This window comes from Aotus nancymaae, unplaced genomic scaffold (assembly GCF_030222135.1).
Source record: "Aotus nancymaae isolate 86718 unplaced genomic scaffold, 86718_ANA_hifiasm-v0.15.2.pri h1tg000028l, whole genome shotgun sequence".
In the NCBI taxonomy this organism is placed as follows: Eukaryota; Metazoa; Chordata; class Mammalia; order Primates; family Aotidae; genus Aotus; species Aotus nancymaae.
The window spans coordinates 33,231,801-33,254,821 of NW_026988441.1; the positions used below are offsets into that span (position 1 = coordinate 33,231,801).

General features: G+C 44.3%; 1 protein-coding gene across 3 annotated transcripts; it reads right to left on the minus strand.

Moving 5' to 3' along the window:
* Nucleotides 1-1,261: 1,261 nt before the first annotated feature.
* LOC105706163 (zinc finger protein 709) lies at nucleotides 1,262-21,183 on the minus strand. 3 transcript variants are annotated; one of them, XM_012436341.3, is made up of 4 exons: nucleotides 20,164-21,183; nucleotides 14,477-14,603; nucleotides 11,717-11,777; nucleotides 1,262-10,806 (listed from the first exon to the last, which is right to left on the minus strand). In XM_012436341.3, exons 1-4 carry the CDS (start codon nucleotides 20,164-20,166, stop codon nucleotides 9,477-9,479), a joined length of 1,521 nt encoding a protein of 506 aa, XP_012291764.3. In that variant the 5' UTR covers nucleotides 20,167-21,183; the 3' UTR covers nucleotides 1,262-9,476. The 3 variants fall into 3 exon arrangements, with proteins under 3 accessions (XP_012291764.3, XP_064237899.1, XP_064237898.1); XM_064381829.1 differs by lacking the exon at nucleotides 14,477-14,603; XM_064381828.1 differs by lacking the exon at nucleotides 20,164-21,183 and having other exon boundaries at nucleotides 14,477-15,222.
* Between the last annotated feature and the right edge of the window lie 1,838 nt (nucleotides 21,184-23,021).

A 23,021-nucleotide genomic window follows, 5' to 3' on the forward strand; every position in this document is an offset into this window, starting at 1 on the left:
AGTAATAATCATAAGAATATATTGTTCTGTGTGGAACCCCAAGAGCTGTTACACATGTAACAAAATACTCCAAGGATGCAAAAATATGAAAGCTACAGATAATAAATATTTTTGTACATCACTGAAAATTAGCCATATATCACAAGAAAAGTAATGCTGATGGCAGTGGGTTGTCATTTACATGATAAACAGTAGTCACTACAAAATGTAAGAACAATGATAATAAAAAATAAATATTTCTACATGTAAAGACATTGGATGAAAGAGGAATTTACTGACCTTCTGAAGGAAAACTGGACTCTGCATACATTTCATATTATTAGGGGGATAAGATTGCCCTCATTCATCCTACTTTGAAATTCTCATGTTGGCCGGGCATGGTGGCTCACGCCCGTAATCTCAGCACTTTGGGAGGCTGAAGTGGATGGATCACCTGAGGTTAGGTGTTCAAGACCAGCCTGGCCAATATGGTGAAACCCTGTCTTTAAAAAAAAAAAAAAGAAGAAAAGAAAAGAAATTCTCATGTTACAGCACATATTTCTCCTTCAACATCAGCTCTACTATTGAAATCATGAAATTCTTTACTGGGAGTGTAATGACCCCTTCTGTGATTTCTTGAACCTCCAGCTCAGGTACAGAATTAGAGGTCAACCATTCTACATTTTGTAGTATGTTTTCTCAATTTTCTACAGTTAGGAAAATCTGTATTGCATTGTTATTATTTTCAGTTTCCTCTACTTAATTCTCTCACAATCTGGAAGATTTGTTCAATGAAATGTTGCTATCTTCAACTTATGTTTATGTTCCTGCAGAGAAAATTAAAATTATCCCTTCTAAACAGATGACCGAAGGGTGTTAGCATATATCATGGGTCTGAAGTGAGTGAGGACCATGAGGCAGGATACATCACCCAGGAAGTAACCATGTCCTTGGGACTCAGCAATCACACAATCAACACAATAAGCCTCAGCAGGCCAGGTGCGGTGGCTCACAAATGTAATCTCACCACTTTGGGAGGCTGAGGTGGGCAGAACACCTGGGGTCAGAAGTTCGAGACCAGCCTGGCCAACATGGCGAAATCCCGTCTCTACTTAAAAAAATACAAAAATTACCTGGGCATGGTGGCAGGCACCTGCAATGCAACTACTTGGGAGGCTGAGGCAGGAAATTGCTTGAACCCAGGAGGCAGAGATTGCAGTGAGTTGAGATCATGCCAGTGCACTCCAGCCTGGGTAACAGAGCGAGACTCCATCTCAAAAAGAAAAAAAAAGTGTCAACATTCCCACTGTAGTCAAGCTCATTCAACCAAAGCTGCATGAGTATTTTGATTTTACTGGCCTTCAGACTGATCCTTTGCTCATTATAATAGTAAAAAACACATCCCTGAGTGGAGATTTAAGATGCTAATTAGAGGTGACACGTGAACAAGGATGTGCAGCGACTGTGCATGTGCACCCAGAAAACCACCCAGAATGTGCTTACTAGGAACACCTCTTCCCAGCCCCTTGTGAATAGTCGTGTGAGATTCCCATAAAAGGAGTCTCCCTAGTGCCACTGTTTGCTGTCTCCTCCTTATGAGCAGCCTGCCCTGAATCCTCGCTCTCTCTCAGGATATACCGTCTGTTCTGCACTTAACTTTTAAAATACTCTTTTTTGTTTGCTATAAATTGCCATACATTGCATCTCCTTTTCTATGTGTCTCACTTAAATCCTTTTAAACAACAAAGACGACAACCAAGATTTCACAGCAGCCATCAACAACCAGATCAGGAGAGAAAGGTGAGGCAGTAAATGCTCATGCATCAAATCTAAAGGTGACATCAGAGGCAAAGCAAGTGTGGAAACAGGTCCTTCACGGACAAGGGAAAAGGACAAACAGTGTTGAGGACAAGGACGGATTGAACCAAGGACTGCTTGATATGCTGGTAGTCCAGTGGGGTCTTTGCGCTACTGTGGGTCCTCACTCTTTTAATGCTGCTAAACTGCAGATAAAATACAAGTTATTATCTTAACAATTTTTTGTTTTTGTTTTTGTATTTTTGAGTGGGAAATGTGAGAAACATTTTATTGATTTTTTTATTGCATTTTAGGTTTTGGGGTACATGTGAACATGCAAGATTGTTGCATAGGACACATACACACAAATGTTCATTGCAGCACAGTTTACAATAGCAAAGACCTGGAACAATTTTTTGTTTTTTGAGATAGAGTGTTGCTCTGTCACCCAGACTGGAGTGCAGTGGTACAATCTTGGCTTACTGCAACCTCCACCTCCCTAGTTCAAGTGATTCTCTGGCCTCGGCCTCCTGAGTAGCTGGAATTACAGGCCTGCGCCTCCATGCCCAAATCCTTTTTATATTGGGCTGGGATTAGAAGTGTGAGCCACCACGCCCGGCACATCTGAACAATTTTTAAGTGCAGAATGACTGGCTTTCAGTACATTCATATTGGTGTGCAGCCATTACCACTATGCATCTCCAAAAACCCTTTCATCTTGCAAAATTAAAACTTTATGCCAATTAAATCCTAAGTCCCCATTACCCACTTCCCCTGATTCCACACAATCACCATTCTACTTTCTTTATGAATTTGACAACTCCTAGTACCTCATAGAAACAAAAACATTTTGGGTCTAAAGTTCAAGGAGCCTATATCTGGTGTGAGAAATCAGGTGACCAGGCCTTCTAAAGAATGTCTTTATATGAATGAACTATTTATTTTCTTTTGAGACAGTCTCACTCTGTCGCCAGGCTGGAGTGCAGTGGCATGATCTTGGCTCACTGCAACCTCCGCCGACCAAGTTCAAGAGATTCTTCTCCCTCAGCCTTCTGAGTAGCTGTGACTACTGGCACGCGCCACTACTCCCGGCTTATTTTTTTGTATTTTTCGTAGACAAGGTTTTACCATGTTGGTCTGGCTGGTCTTAAACTCCTCACCTCAAGTGATCCGCCCCCCTCGGCCTCACACAGTGCTGGGATTACAGGCATGAGCCACCGTGCCCGGCCCTGCCCTTCATTTTTAAGGCTGAGTAATATTCTATGCTATGCATATACTATGTCTTGCTTATTCATCCATCTGTCAATATACAGGAGAGTTGCTTCCACATTTTCCCCCTTGGTAAGTCATGCTGTTATAACCATGTGTACAAATACTCAGTTCCGGCCCCTCTTTCTATTCTTTTGGTTATATTCTCAGAAGGGGAAAATGGTGGATAATGTGATTTCCATTTTTTCAATGTAGTCATTATTTGCAATACAGTTTTCAATAATATTTGTCACGTTTTGCATTTCCACCAATAGTGTACAGGGGTCCTTATTATTCCACATTGTTGCCAGCATGTTACTTTGTTGTTCTTACACAGAAGCAAACTAATGAGGGTGAGGGGATGTAGATGCCATTGTGGTCTTGATTTGCATGTCCCTAAACCATGAGTGATGCTTAACATCTTCTTTACGTAATTATTGTCTATTTGTATATCTTCATTAGAGAAATGTCTATTCAAGTCCTTGACCCATTTCTCAATCGGGTTTTGCTTTATTCACCAGGGGCTCCTAAAACAAACTGACCTACGCTGGTCACATTAAACACCTAACATTTGCTCCTCAGTGTAAGGAGAATGTGAACTCCCAAGATCAACGTGATAGCAGATTCAGTGTCTGGTAAGGGCTGGCTTCGTTGTTCAAGGTTTTCATCTCGTTGTGTCCTCACATGATACAGAGCAAAAGCAAGCTCGCTAGGGAAACTTATAGCCCCATTCCTAAGAACTCTATTCTCATGATCCCAACTAATCCTAATTACCTCCCAGGTATCCTATCTCCTCAATCCCTACATTAGAGAGTAAGGTTTCAAAGTATGAATTTCAGGGCTGGGCGTGGCAGCACACGCCTGTAATCCCAGCACTTTGGGAGGCCGAGGTGGGTGGATCATCTGAAGTTAGGAGTTCAAGATCAGCCTGACCAAAATGGTGAAACCCCGCCTTTGCTAAATACAAAAACTTAGCCAGGCGTGGTGGCACATGCCTGCAATCTCAGCTACTTGGGAGGTTGAGGCAGAAGGATCGCTTGAACCCAGGAGGCAAAGGCTACAGTGAACCAAGATTGCACCACTGCACTCCAGCCTGGGCAACAAAAGCAAAACTCCATCTCAAAAGAAAAAAAAAAGGCTAGGTGCGGTGGCTCACGCCCATAATCCCAACACTTTGGGAGGGCCGGCAGCGAATCACTGGAAGTCAGGAGTTCCACGCTGGCCTGATTAACATGGTGAAACCCCATCTCTACTAAAATTACAAAAATTAGTCGGGCGTAGTGGCACACACCTGTAATACCAGCTACTTGAGAGGCTGAAGGAAGAGAATTGCTTGACCTGGGAGGTGGAGGTTACACTGAGCCGAGATCACGCCATTGCACTCCAGCCTGGGCGACAAAAGCAAAAAACTCTGCCTCAAAAAAATAAACAAACTTCAGGGGACAAAGAAAGCAGTAATTTCTACCTGTCCCCCAAATTTATGACTTCACATGGAAAATACATTCATGCCATCCCAACAGCACTTTCAAAGTCTCATCTAATCATCTGACTCAGACATGGGTGAGACTTAAGGAACATTCATCTAGAGGCAATATTCCTTTCCAGCTAGGAGCCTTAGAAAACAAGCCAGTTACGTGTTTATAAAACGTTAATGGTGAGACAAGCATAGGATAGGCACACCTAGTCCAAAGCGGAACAATATGAGAAAAATGTCACACTTCCCAAGTACCAAAACCCAGATTGTAAATTTCATGAGATTTTAAGGCTGGCAAGTAATCTGCTTCAGCTCAGTACTCTGCCTGCGAGCACACTGGCACCACAGCTGTGTACCTGCAGCTCTGTTAGACATCAGTCAGGACCCCACGGCTTTGGGTGGTACTAACTCCAGAGCTGTGGGTTCAGTTCTTTTTTCCTGTTGAAGCTCAAACAATGCTTTCTACTGTTGTTACTCAGGAGTCAACACTAATGATCTCTGAAGGGCAATGAAGGTCCTCCTTCCTGTGACTTAATATGAGACATTCAGCTGTGCGTGGTGGCTCACTCCTGCAATCCCAGCAGTTTGGGAGACTGAGGCAGGCTGATCATTTGAGGTCAGGAGTTTGAGACCATTCTGTACAACATGGTGAAACCCTGTTTCTCTTAACAATATATAAAAAAAAAATGAGCTGGGCATGGTGGCACGCACCTGTAATCCCAGCTACTCAGGAGGCTGAGGCATGAGAATTGCTGAAACCCAGGAGGTGAAGGTTGCCATGAGCCAAGATCATGCTACTGCACCCCAGCCTGGGTGACAGAATGAGACCCTGTCTAAAAAAGAGCTTAGAACGGTGGCTCACACCTGTAATCCTAGCACTTTGGGAAGCCCAAGCAAGGAGATCATCTGAGGTCAGGAGTTCGAGACCAGCCTGACCAACATAGTGAAACCCCATCTCTACTAAAAATACAAAAATTAGCCAGGCGTGATGGAATGCTCCTGTAATCCCAGCTACTCTGGAGGCTGAGGCAGGAGAATTGCTTGAACCTGGGAAGTGGAGCCTATAGTAAGCTGAGATCATGCCACTGTACTCCAGCCTAACAGAGTGAGACTCCATCTCAGAAAATAAATAAAAAATAAAAAAAAGAATATGAGATATTCACAGCTGAGTAGCTCTATGAAACCTCCCTGAAAAATGGGAAATAGCCAATAACCTTCCTCCATTTCTTCCTATCACCTTCTGTTTCAGTTCAAAGTGGCTGCCTTATGGCTCAAGTGGCTGAATAGGCCTATGGTTCACACCTGTACTAATAATCCAATCAAAGGTGCCCTGGACACACTCTTCATGTTCTCTTCCCAATATGTGTTTTCATCTGTGTAATATAGATACATTGAGAATTTTCCAAATCTGTAAGTTCTACTTCCTTCTTAACATTAAAAATTCAATCTCCATCACTTCTCTCACGTTTTACTACACACAGTCAAGAACCCTGCTGCTTCTTCAACACTTCCTAGAAATATTACAAATTCAGTATCTCCTTTCCTCACCTGCTAATTCTGTATTCCACACAACACTAGCACAGGAGCACAATTCACACATTTTCTGTCGTATTACCGGAAGGATCATCTTCACTCCAATGAACAATAACATTATCTTCAATTCAGCCTGAGACTTTCTCCTTTTCCTTTGAAAGTCTCACTCTGTCGTCCTGGCTGGAGTGTAGTGCTGTGATCTCAGCTCATTGCAACCTTTGCCTCCCGAGTTCAAGCAATTCTAATGCCTCAGCAAGTATACCACCACACCTGACTAATTTTTGTATTTTTAGTAGAGATGGGGTTTTATAATGTTGGCCAGGCTGATCTCAAACTCCTAACCTCAAATGATCCACTCACCTCGGCCTCCCAAAGTGCAGGGATTACAGTTGTGAGCCACTGCACCCAGCCCCTCCTTTTTCTTTTTAATGGAGTCTTGCTCTGTCACCAAGGCTGGAATACAGTGAAGTGATCATAACTCATTGCAGCCTCAAATTTCTAAGTTCAAGTGATTCTCCTGACTCTGCCTCTCAGAGTTGGGAGGGATTATGTGCATGCACCACCATGCCCGGCCAATATTTGTATTTTTCTATAGAGATGAGGTCTCACTCTATTGCCCAGGCTCATCTCAAACTCCTGGCCGCAAATAATTCTCCCATCTCAGCCTCCCAAAGTGCTGAAGTTGCAGGTGTGAGCCACTGCACCTGGCCAGGAGTATCTTAGATGATGGAACATAGTTTACAGTTCAGGTTTTCTCTGAGATAACTGAGTACAATGTTGAGGAACACACGGAACAGCAAAGAAAAATCACTTCCAACAAGGAACTCAAAGACTTGCTGAAATCCTCTACACTGGTGATGATGACGATGATCCAGAAGACTGAGAAGAGGCACCATGATCAACCTGGACACTTGAAAGATCTGCAGCATCTTTTCAATAGGCACAAGTATTTGATAAGTTCCTTTGAGAAAACACAGTCTCCAGGTCAGCAGAGAGATTAGAAGATGGCCAAAACCACTGTAAGATGTGTTTGATGATTCAAATAAATAGAAAATACAGCTTTTCCTTTAACAATGTTTCTAACTAAAGCATCTGCAATTATGAAGACTCAAACTTCGGCCAGGCACAGTGGCTCACGCCAATGTCAGCACTTTGGGAGGCAAGGACGGGTGGATTACCTGAGGTCAGAATTTCAAGACCAGCCTGGCCACCATGGTGAAACCCCGTCTCTGCTACAGATACACAAATTAGCAGGGCATGGTGGGGTGTGACTGTAATCCCAGCTACTAGGGAGGCTGAGGCAGAATTGCTTGAACCTGAGAGGTGGAGGTTGCAGAGAGCTGAGATCCCACCAGTGCACCCCAGCCTGGGCAACAGAGTGAGACTCCATCTCAAAAAAAAAAAAAGATAAACTTCAATGCTGAAATTTTCAGCCCTCAAACACCACAGATCCAACATCTGTGTTACTGACCTTCCACCAAAGAGGCAACATCTGCAATCAAATGTTGATTCTTCTAGCAGACAATCCTCCTGATGTCCTGATACAAACTTCAAGTTAAACTGATGTCCCATGACTTATCTACACTGCCACATATCTCAGCACCTCAAAATATTGCAGCTTTAGGAACCACAGAGCAATCATCTTATGAGGGTTATCAAGAAAGAGCCAGGGATTAGGAGACTATTAAAACACACTTTCACCGGGCGCGGTGGCTCACGCCTGTAATCCTAGCACTTTGGGAGGCCGAGGTGGGTGGATCACCTGAGGTCAGGAGTTCAAGACCAGCCTGGCCATCATAGTGAAACCCCATCTTTAGAAAAAACAACAACAACAACAACAACACTTTTTCAGGCCATTAAATGAAACCAATCCACAACCATTTTTGTTTTGTTTTGTTTTGTTTTCCAAAGGGCCAACAGCCTTCCAAGCTGAGAGCCTCAGGGGCTGATACCTTTTGGGCTGAGGGCCTTTAAAAAAAAAAAAAAATTGTTTGCCGGGTACTGTGGCTCACGCCTGCAATCCCAGCACTTTGGGAGGCCGAGGTGGGCAGATCACGAGGTCAGGAGTTCAAGACCAGTCTGGGCAACATATCCCAGCTACTTGGGGGGCTGAGGCAGGAGAATCATGTGAGCCCAGTAGGCGGAGGTTGCAGTGAGCCAAGATCGCACCATTGCACTCCAACCCAGGCAAAAGTGTGTGGCTCCATCTCGGGAAAAAAAAAGGAAATATTTCATTGTAGTGAACATATACTATTACGTGCTGTAGAGGTGGGTCTGTGATGGTTGTCTGTATTAAACATCTACAGATGTTTTTTCTTGTCAGAATTCCTGAAATAACACAATGAAACAACCATTTTCATATTATTTACAATTCATTAGGCATTATAGATAATGTAGAGATGATTTAAAGTGTACGGGAGGATGTGCTCAGATTCTAGGAAAATATACCATTTATATAATGCACGTGAGCATATTCAAATTTAGATATTCTGAAGAAGTGCTGCAACCAATCCTCTAAGAAAATCACAAAATGGTAGTATTTCAGAGAAACAGAAACTACACAAGGCTTTACCCCATTCTTTACATTCATAGTTTCTATCCAGAGTAAATTCTTTCATGTATCTAAAATACACAAGGACTAACAAACCTTTTTTCATGTTTCTTAGAGTTATGAGGTAAATCATGAGCATGTCACACCATGTGCCTTCAAACAACTGAGAGAGAAAGGAAAGGCTCCCATGTTCCTAACATCATTGTTTATCTCAAGTGCGAGTTCCTTCATGGTCTCAGAAGGTAGTAGAAGAGTAAAATGATTTACTTTTTTTTTTTTTTTGTGTGAGATGGAGTCTCACTGTCACCAGGCTGGAGTGCAGTGGTGTTCTCACATCACCACAACCTCATATCCTGGCTTCAAGTAATTCTTGTGCCTCAGCCTCCTAAGCAGCTGGGATTACAGATGTTACCCACCACACCTGGCTAATTTTTGTATTTTTAGTAGAGACAGGGTTTCACCATCTTGGCCAGGCTGGTTTTGAACTCCTGACCTCGTGATCCACCTGCCTTGGCTTCCCAAAGTGCTGGGATTACAGCCTTCAGGCACCACACATGGCCTTTTTAAATATCCATACACCTTTTCTCTGCTGTGAGTTTTTTCATGTTGTTGAAGGGAACTGTGATAACAGAAGGCTTTCCCACATTCCTTACACTCAAAGTTTCTCTGCAGTATGGGTAATTTTCTGTTTATAAAAAGGAACGAGATAACTGAAGGCTTTCCTACATTCCTAACATTCGTAAGGCTTCTCTGCAGTATGGGCAATTTTATGTTTATGCAAACAAATAATGATGAGTGAAGGCTTTCCCCCAGTCCTCACATTCATATGGCTTCTCTTCAGTGTGAATTTTTATGTCCTTGAAGTGAACTGTAGTATCTGAAGGCTTTCCCACATTACTGACATTCATACGGTTTCTCTCCAGTGTGAATTCTTGCATGTCTTCGAACAGAACGGGGACAACTAAAGGCTTTCCCACATTGCTGACATGCATAGGGTTTCTCACCACTGTGAGTCCTTTCGTGATATTGAAAGGAACTTAAAAAAGCAAAGGCTTTCCCACACTGCTTACATTCATAGGGCTTCTCTCCAGTGTGAATTCTTGCATGTGTTCGAATGGAACTGGAACAACTAAAGGCTTTCCCACATTGCTTACATTTATATGGTTTCTCTCCAGTGTGAATTTTTGCATGTCTTCGAAGGGAACTGGAACGACTAAAGGCTTTCCCACACTGCTTACATTCATATGGTTTCTCTGCAGTGTGAATTCTTGCATGTCTTCGAATGTAACTGGAACTATTAAAGGCTTTCCCACATTGCTTACATGCATACGGTTTCTCTCCAGTGTGAATTCTTGCATGTGTTTGAAAGGAAATGAGAAGTCTAAAGGCTTTCCCACATTGCTTACATTCATACGGTTTCTCTCCAGTGTGAATTCTTGCATGTGTTCGAATGTAACTGGAACTATTAAAAGCTTTCCCACATTGCTTACATTCATATGGTTTCTCTCCAGTGTGAATTCTTGCATGTTTTCTAATATAACCGGAATTACTAAAGGCTTTCCCACATTGCTGACATTCATACGGTTTCTCTCCAGTGTGAATTCTTATATGTGTTCGAATGGACCTGGAATGACGAAAGGCTTTCCCACATTGCTTACATTCATACTGCTTCTCCCTGGCATGCGTTCTTTCATGTCTATGAAACTCACTGAGAAACTCAAAGGCTTTCCCACATTCATTACATTTATATGGCTTCTGTCCAGTATGAGATCTTACATGCGTGAGATATAAAATGAGATTATCAAAGGCTTTCCCACAAATACATGTATAAGGTCCATCTCTACTGTGCATTACCCTATGACTTCGAACAGTTTGGAGAGAAATGAAGGTTTTTTCCCATTTCTTACAATCATAGGCTTTCTCTCCAGTGTGAGGCTTTTCATGTGTTTGAAAGGAGTGGAGACAGCTGAAGGTTTCCACACACTGCTTACATTTATGTGGCTTCTCTCCATGTTCCTGACATTCATATGGCTTGTGTCCAGTGTCAGCTCTGATGCAGCAATTCAGAGATGAATGATCCATGTTGCCTTCTGCACACACACGGCTTTCACATGGTTTTACCCCAGGAAAAGTCTTCTTGTTCATTATAGCATCTGGAATCACGCTGAAAGTTTCATCACATTGACCATCTTTACATTCACAGAGTCTCTCTGCCATATGATTTCTATAAGAAATAAGAAGCACATTACAAAGGGTTTGTTAATAAATAATTTTATATTTATTAGCAGGCATTTGATTTACAGATTTTACATTATCATGAGAAATGTAGGCTTTATGCCTTGTCTGAATTGTTTGAAAGTGAGTGGACTGAACGCTCAGCAAAGAGGCTCCATTACAGCTATTATCAAAACAGCAATGGTAGTAGGTGGTTTCTTTTTTTTTTTTTTTTTTTTTCTGAAAGATGATCTCACTCTTTTGCCCAGGCTGGAATGCAGTGGTGTGATCACACTTCACTGGAGCCTCCTCTACCTTCCAGGCTCAGGCAATCCTCCTACCTCAGCCTCCCAAGTAGCTGGGCCCACAGGCATGTGCCACCACAACTAGCTAATTTTTTTATTTCTTGTAATGATGAGTTCTCACTGCATTGCCTAGGCTAGTCTCAAACTCCTGGGCGCAAGCAATTCTCCCATTTGGACTCCCAAAGTACTGAGATTACAAGCATGATCCACCACATCTGGCCACTATGGGGTTTCTTAATGATGCTTCCAAGGCAACTAGTTTGCAAACAATGAATGTCTATGTCACATTGAACTATATATTTTGGGAGAAAGCAATCTAAAAATTAACAAATTTGAAGCTGGGCTGCTTCACATTGCTTCCTTGTTCTTTAAACTTCCATCGGGCACAGTGGCTCATGCCTGTAATCCTAGCATTTTGGGCGGCCAAGAAAGGAGGATGGCTTGATTCCAGGGGTTCAAGCCTGCAATGAGCTATGATTATGCCACTGCCCTCTAGCCTATGTGACAGAGTAAGCCCTTTCTCAAATAAAGAAATACATAAGTAAACAAATACAATTTCCTATCATTCTAACACTATCTCAAGAGACACGGCTTTATGTTGTAAATGGAAATTACCTTGGATTTCTTCTGGAATCTTTGCAATGATCTTCAATGTTCTGGTCTTCCCATTTTATTCCTAAAATGTAGACCCATAAGAGTCATCATAAATTATTACAAAATTATAGAAACATTTTTAGATTCTATGTTCATGGGACACTGTGGCCATGCCTGACTTATTCAACAAGGTATTATTGACCCTTGAACAAAATGGGCTTGAGGCCAGGTGAGGTGGCCCATGCCTGTAATCCCAGCACTTTGGGAGGCTGAGGTGGGCAGATCACCTCAGGTTGGATGTTGAGACCACCCTGACCAACATGGGGAAAACCTGTCTCTACTAAAAATACAAAAAATTAGCCGAGTGTGGTGGTGAGCACCTGTAATCCCAGCTACTCAAGAGACTGAGGCAGAAGAATTGCTTGAACCCGGGAGGTAGAGGTTGTAGTGAGGTTAAATCGTACCATTACACTCCAGCCTGAGCCACAAGAGCGAAACTCTTGTCTCAAAAAAAAAGTGGAGGAGGGACCTTGAATGGCACAGGTTCAGTCATATGTAGACTTTATCAACCTCGGCTGCCTCAGCGGGAACAAGACCAACCCTTCCTCTTTTTCAGGCTACTCAATGTTTTTATTTGTTTGTTTGTTTTTTCAGACACAGTCTCGCTCTGTAGCCCAGGCTGGAGTGCAGTGGCACATTCTCAGCTCACTGAAACCTCCGCCTTCCGGGTTCAAGCGATTCTCCGGCCCCAGTCTCCTGAGTAGCTAGGATTACAGGCATGTGGCATCATGTCCAGCTAATTTTGTATTTTTACTAGAGGTGGGGCTTCACTGTATTGGTCAGGCTTGTCTCAAACTCCTGATCTCATGATCCACCCACCTCGGCCTCCCAAAGTTCAGGTATTGCAGGTATGAGTGACCGTGCTCAGCAAAAAGGATTCCTTTAGGATGATCCACTTAATCAATAGTCAATATGTTTTTACTTCCTTATGATTTTCTTGAACATTTTGTTTCTCTAGCTTACTTTACTGTAAGAATACCAAATATAATACACCAAACAGGCCAGGCATTTTGGCTTATATGTATAATCCCAGCACTTAGGGATAAGGCAGGAGGACTATTTGAGGTCAGGAGTTTGAGACCAGCCTGGGAAACATACCAAGACCCCCATCTCCAAAAAAAGTAATTTAAGGCCGGGCGCGGTGGCTCACGCCTGTAATCCCAGCACTTTGGGAGGCTGAGGCGGGTGGATCACAAGGTCAAGAGATCGAGACCATCCTGGTCAACATGGTGAAACCCCGTCTCTACTAAAAACACAAAAAATTAGCTGGGCATGGTGGCACATGCCTGTAATCCCAGCTACTCAGGAGGCTGAGGCAGGAGAATTGCCTGAACCCAGGAGGCGGAGGTTGCGGTGAGCCGAGATCGTGTCATTGCACTCCAGCCTGGGTAATAAGAGCGAAACTCCGTCTCAAAATAAATAAATAAATAAATGATAATTTAAAAATCAGCTCAGCGTGGTGGAACTTGTCTGCAGTCATAGCCACTCTAGAGTCTGAGGCAGGAGTTCTGCTTGAGCCCAGGAGTTTGACATTGTAGTGAGCTATGATCATGCCCCTACACTCCAGCCTCAGTAACAAAGTGAGAAACTATCCTAATATAAACTTACACAAACACACCAACATACAAAATGTGTATTACTTGACTGGTTATGTTATTCAAAAGGCTTTCATTACCAGGCTTGCACTACCAAGGCTGGCTAATTTTTATATTTGTAGTAGAGATGGGGTTTCATTATGTTGGCCAGGTTGGTCTTGAACTTCTGACCTCAAGTGATCCAGCCACCTTAGCCTCCCAAACTACTAGGATTACAGGTGTGAGCCACTGCACCTGGCCAGCCTACTGTATTCCCTACTATGTTCCAAATTACTCAACAGTGTAGATGACCAAGAAACACTTGTTCTCTAATTGACTCAGTTAAACAATAGGGTACTGACATTTTTTTCAGACAGAGTTTTGCTCTTGTTACCCAGGCAGAAGTACAGTGGTGCCATCTCGGCTCACTGCAACCTCCACCTCCCAGGTTCTAGTGATTCTCCTGTCTCAGCCTCCCGAGTAGCTGGGATTGCAGGCGCCCACCATTACACCCAGATAACTTTTTGTATTTTTAAGATGGGGCTTCATCATGTCAGTTAGGCTGGTCTCAAACTCCTGACTTCAGGTGATGCACCCACCTCAGCCTCCCAAAGCGCTGGGATTAAAGGCATGAGCCACTGCACCCAGACAATATTTAATTTTTTATAGAGTCAAAAGTTAAAGCTGGATCATCAACTGTGCAGAGGTTAAGAGTCTCTGACACCCACTTTGTTCAAGAGTCTATTGCATTCCTTTTGATTTGAGATGAAGTCTCACTCTGTAGCCCAGGCTGGAGTGCAGAAGCATGATCTTGGCTCACTGCAACTCCACCTCCTGGGGTCAAGCAATTGTCCTACCTCAGCCTCTGGAGTAGCTGGGACTACAGGTATGTACTACCACGGCTGGCTAATTTTTGTATTTGTAGTAGAGATGGGGTTTGATCATGTTGGCCAGTTTGGTTTTGAACTTCTGACCTCAAGTGATCCACCCACATTGGCTTCCCAAACTACTAGGATTGCAGGTGTCAGCCACCGCGCCTGCCCAGCCTACTGTATTCCCTACCATGTTCCAAATCACTGAACAGTGTAGATGACCAAGAAACACTTGTTCTCTAATTGACTCAGTTAAAAAATGATGTCATCCTTACCTACAGACATCAGGTTATTGATGGTTTCCTGTATCACATCTCTGTAGAGATGCTTCTGGGAAGAATCCAGCAGAGCCCACTCCTCCTGGGTAAAGTTCACAGCCACATCCTCAAAGGTCACTGAGTCCTGAAACATCCCATATGGCAGAAGAGGAAGGATAAGACTGACAGCTCTAGGAGTCTACACTCACGGTAGAAGAAGTTCACAAAATGGTATAGACTCTACAAATTTATTCAATGTCTTATCCTCTGTCTATATTTTCTCCAACATAGCAATTCTGATGCTAGAACTCAACGTATTCAGTAAAGCGACAGCCAAGATGAACAAGCCTCTCATTCACGATTTCAGGACATGAGATATGCTGCCCGATCACCTCTAGTGTCTCTCTGCATCTGTACTATCTCTGGGTCTGTACTAACTCTCATGACAACGTCCTACTACGTGTTGTATACGAGAGACGACATTGGCAAGGTGCGATGGTTCATGCCTTTAATCCTAGCACTTTTGGAGGCCGGGGTGGGCACATCACGAGCTCAAGAGATGGAGATCATCCTGGGCAACATGGTGAAACCCTGTCTCTACTAAAAATACAAAAATTAGCTGGGTGTGGTGGAGTGTGCCGGTACTCCCAGCTACTTGGGAGACTGAGGCAGAAGAATCATTTGAACCCAGGAGGCGGAGGTTGTAGTGAGCCAAGATTGCGCCCCTACACTCCAGGCTGGAAACAGAGCAAGACTCCATGTCAAAAAAAAAAAGAGACAATATTAGCAGTTCTGAGACAACATATCCCTACACATGCTTACTTAGAAATTTGGACTATGATGATATCTCACAGCCAGATTGAAGGAGAGCTGCATCAACATAACAAAGAAAAGAACCTGTGTATGCCTCAACTATTCAAACAATATAATATTTGCCACTGGGCATAGTGGCTCACGCCTATAATGCAAGCACTTTGGGAGGCTGAGACGAGAGGACTGCTTGAGATCAGGAGTTCAAGACAAGCCTGGGCAACATGGTGAAACCCCATCTCTACAAAACATAGAACAATTAGCCAGGCATAATGGCACCTGCCTGTAGTCCCAGCAACTAGGGAGGCTAAGCTGAGAGGACTGCTTGAATCTAGGAGGTCGAGGCAGCAGTGAGCCATGAGTGAGTTGATGAACTCCATCTTGGGTAACAGAGTGAGACCCTGTCTCAAATTAAATTGAAAAATAAATAAATGGCCGAGCACGGTGGCTCACGCCTGTAATCCCAGCACTTTGGGAGGCCGAGGTGGGCGAATCACGAGGTCAAGAGATTGAGACCATCCTGGCCAACATGGGGAAATCCTATCTCTACTAAAAATAGAAACATTAGCTGGGCAAAGTGGCATGCAACTGTAGTTGCAAGCTACTCGTAAGACTGAGACAGGATGGGTTGAACTCGGGAGAGCGAGGTTGCAGTGAGCCTAGATTGTGCCACTGTACTGCAGCCTGGCAACAGAGCAAGGCTCAATCTCAAAAATAAATAAATAAACAAATTAAAACATAAAATGATATTTGCTTAATTTCCATCTACCTTCTGAGAGTTTTAAATTTTATTACAAAATCAGAAGAGGAGCATATGTAATCGGTCACTGCTAGGTTTGAATGTTTGTCCCCCCAAAACTCATATCGAAACTTCATCCCCAATGTGTCAGTATTGAAAAGTGGGGCCTTGAAGGTGATTGTGTCATGAGGGCTCTGCCTCATGAATGGATTAATTCACTAATGGACTAAAGGTTTAATGAGTTAACGGGATATCCTGGGAGTAAGACTTGGTGGTCTTCGAAAAGGAGGTGGAGACGTCAGCTAGCACAATCAGCCCCCTCCCTGAGGAAAACCCTCCCTCCATTGCCTCAGATAGTGAAGAGTCCCTACCGGCAAAACTTTTACCAGATGCGCCCCCATGCCCTTAGCCTTCCCAAACTCCAGAACTGTACAAAACAAATATCGTGTCTTGTGTATTATCCAATTTCAGGTATTCTACTCTAACTAACATGAAACAGACTGAAATGGCCATGAAAAATACTCTGGGGTTAGGCATGGTGGCTTATGCCAGTAACCCCAGCACTTTGGGAGGGCGAGGCGGGCGGATCACGAGGTCGAGATCGAGACCACCCTAGCCAATATGGTAAAACCCCACCTCTACTTAAAAAAAAAAACAGCACCACATAGTGGTGCACATCTGTAGTCTCAGCTACTCAGAAGCCTGAGGCAGAAGAATCACTTGAACCTGGAAGGCGCAGGTTGCAGTGAGCTGGGATTGTGCCACTGCACTACATCCTGGTGACAGAGTGAGACTCTGTCACACACACACACAAAAAGACTCTAAGCACTATGCATCTAATGAGTGACCTTGGTGCGTAACATTTCACATGTTCTGTCAGCACTTGTTACCTGGGTGATTTAGCCCATCCTATGTGATTACAGTAAGAGAACAGCTGGAAGCTGGTAACTGGGTTTTGTAGATTAAATTTAATACAGTATAACAAAAGGCTAATGAAATGTATTTCATCATCCTAAAGGAAAAATTTTAAATATTTTATTAGGTAACATAAAGGAGAATGAAAGATAGGGAAAGATTATACACATTCTTCTAAAGAACTGCATGTCGGCTGGGCACGGTGGCTCACACCTATAATCCCAGCATTTTAGGAGGCTGAGGTGGGTGGATCACCTGAGGTCAGGAGGTCGAGACCACCCTGACCAATACAGTGACACCTGTCTCTACTAAAAATACAAAAATTAGGCATGGTGGCGTGTGCCTGCTGTCCCAGCTACTTGGGAAGCTGAGGCAGGAGAAATGCTTGAACCCAGGAGGCAGAGATGGCAGTGAGCCGAGATCGCACAACTGCACTCCAGCCTTGGCGACAGAGCAACACTGAGTCTTCAAACAAAAAACAGAAAGAACTGCATGTCACCAAGGTGTCATTTCTCATGAATATTTATAAAATTCCCTGAATCAATAAAACAGACCTCTTAGTAGTCAATAAAAGCTACTTAAACAAAATGAATGGAGGTAACAAATGTATAAAATTGCTAAAAATCTTCTAACCAGAAAGTGACAGCTTACCTAATATATATGAAACTATAATATTCAACACACCACACTGTTGACAGAGATGAACAAATGAAAAGAGAAGTGAAAAATGGTAGAATAGGACAGGCACAGTGGCCTGTTACAGCATTTTATTTGCAAATATTATCTTTGTATACTCCAATTTCTCCTGTAACTATGAAAAGTCTGAAACAAGGCTCTCTTCTGTTTCAACTATACTGAAACCTAACTGGGGTCAAAAATTGTCATGGACTACATGAAAAAAGTGTTGTCAATGGAGGGGCATGGTGGCTCACGCCAGTAATCCCAGCACTTTGGGAGGCTGAGGCAGGTGGATCACGAGGTCAGGAGTTCTAGACCAGCCTGGCCAAGATGGTGAAACCCTGTCTCTACTTAAAATACAAAGATTCGCCAGGCATGATGGGGCATATCTGTAATCCCAACTACTTGGGAGGCTGAGACAGAGAACTGCTTGAATCCAGGGGGCGGAGGCTGCAGTGAGTAATATTCTCACTTTAACAATAGTAAGCCTTGGAATCCATGAGCATGGGCTATCTTTATTTATGTCTTCCATAATTTGTTTATTTGAGATGGAGTCTTGCTCTGTCACCAGGCTGCAGTGCAGTGGCGCAGTGGCGCAATGTTGCCTCACTACAACCTCTGCCTCCTGGGTTGAAGCGATTCTCCTGCCTCAGCCGCCTGAGTAGCTGGGACTACGGGCATGCACCACCATGCCTGGCTAATTTTTGTATTTTTACTAGAAATAGGGTTTCACCGTGTTGGCCAGGCTGTCTCAAACTCCTGACCACATGATCCGCCCACTTCAGCCTCCCAACCTGCTAGGATTACAGGTATGAGCCACCACCCCTGGCCAGAAGTGAGTTTTTAAAATATTTATTTACTTTTTACCATAGGCTTGTCAGTCAACAGAACTGAGTTTTTTAAACAGTATTCTTAAACAATCAAATGAAGGGACAACAAATTCTTCATTCTGTTATTCCTGTTTGATCTAATATATAAATGTGTCTTCAAAATAATAATCTCAACAATGCACTGGGTGGTTATAGATTCAAACAGGTCAAAGGAATGACCACAGTATTCCATGGAATGGGACAGACATATCTAGAACACTGTGTAACATACCAGGAGTACCCTCAAAACCAGCACAGTGTTACTCGAAATTAAAGGTCTATTAGTTGTAAATGTATATTACAAACTCTAGGGAATTCCCTGATAAAACTGAAGAAATGAGTAGGTTGATATGCTAATAGAGAGAAAATAGAATCACATGGAATAGTCAATTACAACTACAGAAGGTGGCTGGGTGCCACGGCTCACACCTGTAATCTCAGCACTTTGGGAGGCCAAGGTGGGTGGATCACTTGAGGTCAGGAGTTCAAGACCAGTGTGGCCAACATGGTGAAACCCCATCTCTACTAAAAATACAAAATTAGCAGGGCATGCTGGCGTGCGCCTGTATACCAGCTACTTGGGAGACTGAAGCATAAGAATTATTTGAACCCAGGAGGAGGTGAAGGTTGCAGTGAGATGAGATCACACCACTACACTCCAGGCTGGGCAACAGAGGGAGACTCTGTCTCAAAAAACAAACGAACAAGCAAAAACTACAGAAGGTAGAAAAAGAGAAAGTTTGAAAAAGAACAGAGAACAATTACACATATATATTAATATATCAATTACCACTTTAAATCATTATTATATATACAAAAAAGAGACAGATTGACAAAGCAGATTAAAGAAACAAGGGTCAGTAATGTGTACAAGAAAATCATTTCGAACAGAAAGATACGGATAGATGAAATAAAAAGGTATGCAAAAAGATAAGCCATTCTAACACGAAGCAAAAGAAACGTGCAACAGTTATATAAAGTTCAGACAAATCACATTTTAGATCAAGGAAAATGGCAAGGAATTTTCCTCATAATTGCTTTTTGTCGTTGTTGTTGGTTGGTTGGTTGGTTTTGAAACAGAGTCTCGTTCTGTCGCCCAGGCTGGAGTGCAACGGCGCGAGCGGCATGTGTTTGAACCAAAGCCTGGTTATGAAGAGTTGACAGGGCTGTGGTTAACTGAAGAGAGGAGGTCAGCTCTGTAAATCCGGAAATCCAGGAATTTGCCGGCAGCCCTAAGGGAAGCTAGGCCGGGAACACAGTCGAGGACTTGAGACCCTGCTTCGCATATATCTGGAAATCTCAGGAAAAACCCGAGCCCCCTGGAGACAAAGGAGGAACTGGGGACCCCAGAAACTGCTGCTTCTCCCACACGAGCCCCACACCTGAGGCGGGTTCTCCCCATGACTCTCCCGTACCCCTCACAATCTGGGGAGACGCTGGGCTGCGGGCGTGGAGCTGCCCCGAGAGGGCTCCAAGGCCGGGGCCGCAGTTGTCGCGCAAGGACCGGACAGGACGCCCGGGGCACAGGCAGCCGGACCAGACCCACCCTGCGGCCCAGGGGACCGAGGACCGAGCTGCGCCAGAGGACTCCCGGTCCCAGACCCGAGAGAAAACGGCGGGGAGGACTGGGTCCCACCACAGCCGGTTCCAATCAGCCATACTCTGTCTTGGGACTCCCAGCCTCGCGCACTCACCATTTCCTGGCTTCTGTGGTGCCCCGGGTCCTCCCTCCACCTCCTGCTGCCAGCACAGGTCCCAGCACAACCAAGCAGGGAGGCGAGCGAAACCGGGTGAAAAGACGTGGCGAGGTTTTTCAACCACGCAGACTGCTCTCGGCAGCTCGCCTAATCTGATTGACAGTTCTCACGACTCCGCCCGGCGGCTCTGATTGGATAGTTTCCAAGTCCTACCCCCTCTGCACTGAGTGACAGAAGAAGTGATCTCCCAGTGCTCGGAGGAACTGGATGAACAGACTCCAGACACAGCCTTGGGCAGGGCGTAGCAGGGGAGTGGTTCCTCCGGGCAGTGACCTGACCCCTCCCAGGTAATATTTGCATTTAAAAAGAATTTTCTGCCAGTAGTCTGGGAGCCCTTCCAGCTTCTTCCTACTGGACTGGGGGTCACAACTGTGTGCAGGGAATCCCAGACTCACTGTCCAGTGGAGCCGACCCCTGGCCTCGGAGCAGGAGGAGAGTGAAGGCCAAAAAGACCACACTGCAGCAGGAGCGGGGGTCTGATGTCCTCCAGGGATCAGGAATGTGGGATGAGACTGCTGGCTGCATGGCCAAGCCTTTCTCCCACTGTTGCGGGAATTAGGAGACTGGAGAGACCGATGAGTGGGACAGGAGGATTTTTTTAAGGTGCCCACCGGGCTAAGTGGATTTACATTTAAAAGGGTCAGTATGGAACAAAGATGAAGCTTGATTTTTTTGCATGAAACGCAGAAGCAATCCCAGCATTTTATGAGGCCGAGGTGGGCAGATCACGAGGTCAGGAGTTTGGGACCAGTGTGGCCAATATGGTGAAACCCCGTCTCTACTAAAAATAAAAATAAAATTAGCTGGGCATGGTGGCGTGCGCCTGTAATCCTAGCTACTCAGGAGGTAGAGGCAGGAGAATCACCTGAACCCGAGATGCGAAGGTTGCAGTGAGCTGAGATGGTGCCATTGCACTCCAGCCTGGGCAACAAAGTGAGACTCCGTCACACACACACACACACAAAATTACAGGTTTACAAGTTAAGCTTATATGACTTAGGCGGTTTATGTCAGGCCTCCAAGTCCATGCCTGGCCATTACAGCCTTGGTGACGCACACATATGCCTCTGGATGGTCCCCAGGAGTCACAAAGTCTGAAGTAACCAGATGGCCGCAAACAGAAGTGAAACAGCTTGTTCCTGCCTCAACTAATCGCTCTCCCCCTGTAACCTGCAACCATTGTTCCTGCTCAGCCTTGCGAAATTTCCCCCTGGACACTGGGTTTCTGAAGACCCCTCCCCTGTAACTATGTAATTTGCCGCACTCTCCCCTCTAATTGCAACCCATAACCCCGACTCTATGATCATGCCTATTTGTAAAGGAAAACCCCTACCCTTGGGACCATGCATCCCATGACACCCTCCCCTTCCCTAAAATAGATTACCACCTTTCCATTTCCTCCAACCTATATAACCAATCCCCTTTTCTACCCACTTTGCATAACTCCTTTCTCATCCTCCCGCTTGCACCCAAGCGAGAAGTAAAACGGCCTCGTTGCCCACACAAAGATGCCTGTGGTCTCTTTACACGAGCGACACACCTAACAGTTTAGATGGCCGCTATCTGAGTTGCAAGCACAGCTTATCTCACATCATTTACTATGGCATTTGGATGGCTGCAATTTAGGCTGCTTACACCTGTCTTATGACCTTTGCTGTGCTGTTTAGATGAAAAACAAGAACTTTTAGTTATTAGCTACAGAGAACAAGAATACATGAATTTATAAACTTATAAAACTTGCAAAGCAGGATACAATTTCACAAACAGGAGGGGGAGGATTCAGGGAAGTTTTGCTTATACTACAGAAAAGAAAGGAAAATTTGTTTTTCTGCTTCGACACCTTATCTCCCTGTCTACTGATATTCACCAATAAAATAAAAATACAGCAACAATGGAATGAAATTCTTAAATGTGTGGAAAACTTGGAATTATATGGCAGCAATATTCTATAAAAAAAATCAAGAGAAGAAAAGGAAAAACATGAACTAGCTCAGAGAAGCAATTTTTCAGCCATAGTTCAGCAGGAAATACCCCATTCAGGAGATTAAACAGATTCTTAATTGGCAGCCAGATTCTGATTGCTGAAACAGAGCCCCAGAGTCGATCACAACCCGGTGATGAGACAGGATCACTGAAGGATTTAACTCTAGGCTTGTCAACATGCCTTCCTGTCCCCTCTGCATAGTGTGGTAACACTCACTCCTTCTAGAACTTTCTTTTGTTTTTTGAGACACAATCTTCCTCTGTCACCGAGGCTGAAGTGCAGGGGTGCTGTCTCGGCTCACTGCAACCTCTGACTTCTGGGTTCAAGCAATTCTCCTGCCTCCGTCTCCCAAGTAGCTGGGATTATAGGCACCCGCTATCATGCCCAGCTAATTTCTGTATTTTTGTAGAGATCAGGCCACCGTGCCCAGCCCTAGACTTTCGTTTTCACCAGCAGAAAACTCAGCTGGAGGGCCGGGCGCGGTGGCTCACGCCTGTAATCCCAGCACTTTGGGAGGCCGAGGCGGGTGGATCACGAGGTCAAGAGATCAAGACCATCCTGGTCAACATGGTGAAACCCCGTCTCTACTAAAAATACAAAAAATTAGCTGGGCATGGTGGCACGTGCCTGTAATCCCAGGTACTCAGGAGGCTGAGGCAGGAGAATTGCCTGAACCCAGGAGGTGGAGGTTGCGGTGAGCCAAGATCGCGCCATTGCACTCCAGCCTGGGTAACGAAAGCGAAACTCTGTCTCAAAAAAAAAAAAAAAAAGAAAAAAGAAAACTCAGCTGGAGTCAGTTTAAGGTACTGAC

Excerpts from the sequence above, each read along its gene's own strand:
- LOC105706163 (XM_064381828.1), bottom strand. The coding sequence starts at position 14,612 with ATGTTTCAGGACTCAGTGACCTTTGAGGATGTGGCTGTGAACTTTACC. Across the intron at positions 11,778-14,476 it reads CAATAACCTGATGTCTGTAG|GAATAAAATGGGAAGACCAG; the intron begins GTAAGGATGACA and ends TCTACATTTTAG. Across the intron at positions 10,807-11,716 it reads GATTCCAGAAGAAATCCAAG|AAATCATATGGCAGAGAGAC; the intron begins GTAATTTCCATT and ends TATTTCTTATAG.